At 42.5% G+C, this 7867-nt stretch overlaps 1 protein-coding gene across 1 annotated transcript in view; it reads left to right on the top strand.

Moving 5' to 3' along the window:
* Window positions 1-931: 931 nt before the first annotated feature.
* The window catches only part of NIPAL1 (NIPA like domain containing 1), a 20001-nt gene continuing 13065 nt past the window's right edge, over window positions 932-7867 (top strand). Inside the window, exons 1-2 of the mRNA XM_031935285.1 lie at window positions 932-1133; window positions 1239-1412. Of these exons, the coding sequence (XP_031791145.1) occupies window positions 932-1133; window positions 1239-1412 (376 nt within the window). The remainder of the gene's footprint in view (window positions 1134-1238; window positions 1413-7867) is intronic.

Here is a 7867-nt window from a genome sequence, read left to right as displayed (position 1 = left end):
ACAGAAGGGCAAAGTCTGCTCTACAGCCCCCAAAATAAACTTGAGCCTGGCAATCCGCTCAGAACCCCAGAGGTCAGCAGCTTCGGTGCAAAGCAACTAACATCTGAAGGCTTCCAAAAGCAGCAGGGCTCTCTCTAGCCGGGGAGACCTTTCGACCAGAGAGGAGCCAGAAGGGGGCCTCAGCGCAGCCTCCACTCCACTCAATTCCCGGAGTTACCTTGGCTGGCTCTGCTCTCCGAGAGACGCCGTTGCTCTAAGAGGCGTATCTGTGTTTCTCTAGTTCGCGGCTCCAGCAGCCGCGCCAAGCGGCAGCTGCTACTCCTGCCAGATACGCTAGTTATCACGGGCCGCCCCCAGGCCTGTGGGGGCCCTGAGAATTCGCAGGAAGCCCCGGGCCGCGGGGCGCGGCTGGCGCTGAGGCCCCGCCTGGCCATGCCCATTGGCGGAGGCTGCTCTGGGGGCGGGGTCAGGGCGCCCCATTCCCAGACGCCGCAGCCCCGTCAGCCACGGGTGCGTGTGGAGGAGAGGCCCTGGTGAGCAGCCAGCGCTCGCGTTCCGGAAGCCCCCTCCCGGGGCCATGGGGGCACGGGTGAGGCTGCCGCCTGGAGAGCCCTGCCGAGAAGGTTTGTGTCTGCCCTGAGCCGAGGGACCTAGCAGCTGGGTGGCCAAGAGACCGGGTGGGCGGTCCCCGGATACTTGCGGAGACTAGAAAGGGGGGATGTACCGACTCTGAAAGTAGTCGTTCACTCATTCATTCATTCGGTCAGTCGGCCGTCCAGCCAGGCTTTCAACACTTAGGGGTGCCTAGGCGATTCGGGCTGTGCTGGAGAACCTGAGTGGAATAAGGCAGATGAGACTCCCACTCGATTCACGAGGCCGACCCGTGTAAATTACCGCGTGCTGCGTGTGGGACTGGGAAACTCAGGATGCTATGGGAAGAATCCCGAGTCCCTCTGAGAAGGACGTTTCCTCTGACTCAGGCTCGCTTCCAAAGTCTGGGGCCGACGTCACCCGGTGGGCAGAGGGCGTGTCTGCCTGGGGGGCCCGTGCGAGTTCTGCGCTGCGCCCTCCTCTGACTCCAGGGGATCTAGCACCGCGAGAGGAGCGCCTGGGGCCGCGGGGGTGGGCGCTGGGTAAGTCTGGGCCGTCCACATCTCTCCTCTTCCTTGGAGATGAAAAGGTCTCCAAACCCACGAGCCTGTCTGACTCGCTGTGCAGTCACTCTTTGGCTGCTTAAGGCGAGAGCCGTACTGGAGAGGAAACCGGGAACCGGGAGCACTCGTTTGCAGGCTGTTCTCACTGCTTCCCGCCTGAGCCCTGTGAAATCTCTGGCCGAGGCTCCTTGCCCTTCGCCAGGTGTTCGCAACACTGGCGGGCTTTCTGCAGTCTCCGTACTGAAGGCCCCGATAAAAGTAAGGAAGGGGGTAGGGGGAGCGACTGGAAGGATGTAGATATATTGAAATGATGGTTTTCACCGTACCAAGGGGAAAGCAGCTTTTTAATTTACCTGGTAATGCAGTAAAGGGGAAGGGAGGCAGTGAAAGGCATGGTAAGAACTATATATACCCACACATATCTATAGTTCCCTTACATATATATGTATATATATGTATGTATATACATATACACCTGTGCAAAGGTGCTTACAACTTCCCTGGTTTCCTGTCCTCTTGACTCTTCCAGCTTATTCCTTTTTAACAAGTGAGCTCGTCAAAACCATGCCAGCAAGGAAGAGAAGAGACATCAAATAAAGGAGAAAAATGCCTGAACGATTCACAAACTATTAAAAAAAAAAAAATTTAAGGCCGCTGGATCTAGAATTATTTTCTAGTCTTTTTTCTCAAAAAAAGCAAAAACGCCTGAACAACTCACAAACTATTAAAAAACAAAAATTTAAAGGCAGCTGGATCTAGAATTATTCCCTAGTCCCATTTTTTCTCAAAAAGAGAAAAAATGTGTGAACAATTCACAAACTATTAAAAAACAAAATTTTTAAGGCAGCTGAATCAAGAATTATTTCCTAGACAGTCAGGTTGTGTGCCCTTTTTCTAAATAATTTCTAACCCAGCAAATCTGACGGTTACTAACACACCCACCCTTGTTTACCCAAGGATCTGTAAGTAAGGAGGGTATATGAGTTACACCCACTAAAGTGTTTGAGCTTCCGGATGTTTTTCCTGCTTTGCTTGTGCATTGAGTTCCAGCAAGAAACATTTAAGCTCCATTAATTAACCATGGTAATTAATTGTGTGGAAAGCTGGTGAGAAAGACTTAGAAATCTGAATGCACGTTATTAGTAGTGGGAAGAGATTAGGCTTTGGCATCAGACAGTCTGAGCTGTAACTTAGCTTCCTTGAGCCTTTTGCCTGTCTATAAATTGGGGATCATCCCTCCAGTTTACAGTTCTGAAGAGTAGGTACAGGTGGGATTACATATGAACTATACCACTCAGAGCTTGACATGGAGTAAACAAAGACTCAAATTTTCACTTGTTCATTCAAATAACAAGAGTCCCATGTGCCAAGCAGTGGCATAGGTGCTAGAATAAAGGGATCTGCAAGACAGTCTGGTCCTAGACTCTAGGACTAGGTTCCTGCTCTCAGGCACCTTACTGTCCAGATAGCAGCTACTATGCAAGAAACAAAGTAATTTAAAAGATCGTTATAATAGCAGTAACGTATCAAGAGTGTTGGGATGTTTAGATTGGGTATTCAATGAAAGCCCCTTAAGAAAGTGATATTCAAGCTGAGACCCAAATGACAAGGTGTCAGTCATGAGATCTGAAGATACAGCATTCCAGTTGAACTTCCATGAAGAAAAAGTTAATTTCATACTTTGGTTTTGACTTGTTTTTTGTTTTGTTTTGTTTTGTTGAGGAGGGGTCCCACTGTGTCACCCAGGATGGAATGCAGTGGTGCAATTTTGGCTCACTGCAACCTCCACCTCCTGGGTTCAAGCAATTCTGCCTCAGCCTCTCAGGTAGCTGGGGCTACAGGCACATGTCACCACACCCAGCTAATTTTTGTATTTTTACTAAGGGTTTCACTGCATTGACCAGGCTGGTCTTGAACTCCTAACTTCAAGTGATCCTCCCACCTTGGCATCCCAAAGTGCTGGGTTTACAGGTGTGAGCCACCCCTCACCCCACATTGGTTTTGACTTGTAAAGCTACAGATGCTTCAAAAGAATCTCTAATCCAAAATTATCTTTAAAAGAAACAAATTCAAACATGTATGAAGGTTGTTATAAAACTGTAATTAAGCTGTATGAGGAAGTCTATTTGATTGGGAACATATGATGGAAAGTGAGATGTTCCTTTAGATTGGGAAGGCAGGGAAGGCCTCTCTGAGTTGCTTAGTCCTCTCACTTAGAAGAAGCTAGCTATGCCAGCCAGCACTCTGTAACAGGCTCAGGAACGGCTGCTTTTTAAAAAGTTTAAGTTGAGAAGGAACTTATTCTATGAAAGGAACAGAAGAAAAGGCAATAGTGAGGAATGAGGTTAGACAGCTGGAGACGGGATTCCACGGGGCCTTATAGACGATAGTGGGAATTTGGGATTTTTTTCTGAATGAGAAGGGAAGCCCTTGTGGAGTTTTGGAAGGAGGAATGACAAGATCAGACCTACTTGTCTAAAGGTTCATTTCACCTGATCCTTCTCCCACCTACTCTTTAGCCACATCTCATACCATCTCCCTTTCTGTCACCCCAGGCAACCTGGCTGACCGCAGTTTCTTCAACTCCTCAGGGTTTCTGCTTTTAGACTTAGCAGGGAGGCTCTTTTGTTTAATCCTGTTTTAAAAAAAATATATTCCTTGATGCTGCTTTTACTACTTGGCACTCTTAACATACGTATAGTTATTTGTTTGTTAATCTTATCTCCCCCCACTGGAATATAAGTGAGAGGGAGCATTGTTGTATTCATTTTTGTGTCTCCAGATTCTAGAAAATGCCCAACAGGTAGTACACCATACATATTTGTTGAATGAAGGAAAAGATTAGTGTTTCAGAGAGGGGTGAGAGGGAGAGTAATGCAATATGATGTCAGAGATGAGGCAGTTTCAGAGCATGAGAAGCTTTAAAGTTCAAAGTTAGTGAGGAGTTGAGATTTTGTTAAGTTAAGATGAAAAACCATGACAGGGGACAGGGAGGATTAAGCCAGGGAGTGATATAACCTACTTCCCACTGGTTAGTGTTTGGAGAATAAGTTGCACCAGACATAAAGAGATTTCATTCAGTCATTCCTATGCTAATATGAACAGGCAGGTATATCACATATTCTTGCTTAGGTTTCTAGGTCAACTGAAGGTTGACTGATCTAGATGGGGCTCACCTATGTGTCTCTGCTTCAGGCTACACGTCCACCTGGGTTTGGCTCCTTCATGTGGGATGAGCTCAGATCTGCTCCATGTGTCTTTATTTGGGTGCTGAGGCTGAAGGGAGAGCAACTCCTCAGGGAATTACAGAGATGCAAATGAGTAAACCCAACCACATAAGCATTTTTGAAATCTAGCTTCATATCACTTCTGCTGACATCCCATTGGCCAGCAAATCACTTTCAGCCCAACATCAGGTGAAGCACCTTTGCCCACATTGGGAAGGGTAAGGGGCTGAATATTGAATGACTAATAATCCAAACTATCACAGTGGAATAGATGGTGAGACCCCCAACAGGAAATATCTTGCAGTGATTAAAAAGGTAGTTTTATACAATCATTGACTTTCTTAAAACCAGATTTCTATTCCATGTAATAAACTGGACCATTTAAATTATTATTTATATTATTATTCTCTATAGGCAAATATTTGACAAATTATTTAAAGCATTTCATCCTCATATAAACGAATACTAAATTTCAACTGGCTTTTTCTTGTACTTTATGTTTTTATTTTTCTGAAATAGAATGCTGGATGGGATTTGGGTTACTTGGCCCTGGTTTTAGCAGTTACGTAACTTTGGCCAGTGTCACTTAATATATTGGCATCAGTTTCTTTAAACTATCTCCCGTCTGTCAGTGTCTATGAGTTTAGAACTGGTCCATCAGCAACATTTATGAGGCACCAGTATGTAAGTAATTCTGAGAACAAACATAGATTATGATCAAACTTTAGAATCACTGAGTCAAAGTCCCTCATTTTACAGATGGGCAAACTGAAACCAAGAGCCATTACTCAACTTGCCCATGATTATAGATGGTAGATCTTCATTTTTAAATATTAAAGGTGTGTGTATGTAAACTATTACACCTGTACGTAGAAGATAAATATTAGGTTGATCTATATGAAACTACTTGTCATAGGGTTCAAATTTTTCAGTTATCAATTTCATAGAGTTCAACATAATAGAAGAACATTAGGAGTACTGTTTGTAGGATCTGTAAATTACTTAAATATCAACCAACTATAAAATAGAAAAATTAATTGTGTGATAGTTATACAGTGGAATTCTCTAGAACAGTGGGGGAAAAACAAATCCTGCAGCCACATGCATCATGTCTTGATGAATCTCAAAAACAAGTCACCGAACAACAATGTCTTTATCATTACATTTTCATAGGTGCAAAAAGAGGCAAAAACATTTTCAAGATCTATGGAGAAAATCTTTTTTATAAGCAAAAGAATGTTAAAGAGAAAATCAGGATAGTTATTAACTCTGAGGGGTGATGCTTTCTTAAATTGGCTGTTTGATACATTGGTGTATATATATATTTATAACATATATTTCCTAAATAGTCATTGCTCTATTTAGAAAAATGACATCAAAGAAGAAATACATGTTCTTGGCTAGCAAGAGTATACCTTGGTATAGTCACTTTAGAGGACTACTGATGGTGTCTATTAAAAATGAAAAATAATGAATGTAGTAGATGTTCTCTTTCTGTGGAATAAAGTCTGGATTAAACTCCCTGGAAAATTACTGTGCTTACTTGAATCTCGATAAGCCAATTATGACTTAAGATGTCTTTGATTCCTTTAAAACACTCCAAATTCCCTGCCCACACAACCTCCATTACCCATCTCTCCCCTTCTCCCGTAGGCCACTCCACATCCACTAACCCATCCTTTCTTTCCTCTTTCAGTCACATCTGCCGTAGGCTCTCTCCCTAACACGTTCCCAAAACATAAAACAATTTAAGTCCTAAGGTCAGTAACCAGACAAGATTTTTATTATTTTTCCTGCCATAAAACTTGGAGCATTCATGCCTGCCAGTTACAATGAGAACTTGCAAAATGCAACAGTGATCATTTGATCTCCCTTATGACCCTCTGCTCCCACACCCCTTACAATGTCAGAAACATTTTGCTATGTCAACAACTTAAAAGGAATATTGTTTCACTGGAATGAGATCCACCCACACTGATTTCAGAGACAAAGTTTTGGAGTGGTTGTGTTAACTGCATAGTAAATGACATGAATGTAGCCATGGAATTCACTGGTAAGTCAGGTCCAATATTTTCTCAGGAATGAATGTAATCAAAATTCTTACAAAAATATACTTAATCACTTTCCCTTCTTGGGGCTTGAATGAGATAAACATGGTGTGGAACAAGATTGCTAAGGGCTAACTTGCTTGAAAATTTGCAGCATCAGCCTGACCAATGTAGTGAGACCCCATCTCTACAAAAAAAACTTAAAAATTAGCTGGGCCTGGTGGTGCATGCCTGTGGTTCCAGCTACTTGGGAGGCTGAGGTGGGAGGATCATTTAAACCCAGGAGGTCAAGGTTGCAGTGAGCTGTGATGGCACCACTGCACTACAGCCTGGGTGACAGAGTGAGACCCTGTCTCAGAAAAAAAAGAAATGAAAATTTGCAGCAGTTAGAATATTTAGTTTTGACTTTGAGTTTATTCTGGATTTCTGTTTCTTTGTTTTGTTTTTTTGTTTGTTTTTGTGGAGATCTCGCTATATTGCCCAGGCTGGTCTTGAACTCCAGTGCTCAAGGAAACCTCTAACCTCTGCCTCCCTAAGTGCTAGGATTACAAGGGTGGGACACCATGTCCAACTTTTCTGGATTTCTGAATCAAAGTTGGGTCCTTTTCAAATTACAGAGATAAATTAAATAATAGTCATGAAAACCTTGAATTCCATTATTTTATTATTTTCCAGACCTGAACTTCATGGGTGTTTCTTAACTTTACATGTGGTAAAATTCAGGTGGCTTCATGAAGCTTTGCCAGAGGTACATAGGTCCACTTATGGAAGTCTTGTTGCTAAGACATCATTTGATCAAACAGCCTTTTGTTGCTTATATGCCTTAAGATTTTTGAAATGTAAAAGTTTTCTAAAAATTGAATTACAAAATTGTATCTGATAATTTTCCTTTACCCTCTTTTGTTTAGGGTAATTCATAATGGGAGAATTTGCCATTTTTAAAGGAAAAAAGATGGGAAGACAGAACATCTTGTCACAATGTCACCTTGGTGTCTTTTCGAGTGAAGAACAGATTACAAAAATTTCTTACGTAGTGTAAAACTTCATTTCATTTTGTTTTCATTTTGTGTTTTAGTGTTCAGCCTCAAAATTCCAAGACATTTATAATAGTGGACTTAGTTCAGGGGATTTACATGCTTCTTTGAATCTCATTTTTTAAAAAACCTAATGATACTTAATTCATTTTTTATTAGATTCCATTTTCTTTAGGAGACAGTGGATTAATAGACCTGAAAAATCAGGGAAAGTGGTACAGAAAACTCACTTTTAAAATGTTTTCTGAAATATATAATTCTTCATGCCCATCAAATGACTCAACCAAAATAGTTAGACAGATTTCTTCTTCCTCCTCTTCTTCTTCTTCTTCTTCCTCCTCTTCTTCTTCCTCTCCTCCTCCTCCTCCTTCTTCTTTCTCCTCCTCCTCCTCCTCCTTCTTCTT

This window comes from Piliocolobus tephrosceles, chromosome 3, assembly GCF_002776525.5.
Source record: "Piliocolobus tephrosceles isolate RC106 chromosome 3, ASM277652v3, whole genome shotgun sequence".
NCBI classification, from domain to species: domain Eukaryota; kingdom Metazoa; phylum Chordata; class Mammalia; order Primates; family Cercopithecidae; genus Piliocolobus; species Piliocolobus tephrosceles.
This window is presented reverse-complemented; position numbering and strand designations above follow the sequence as displayed.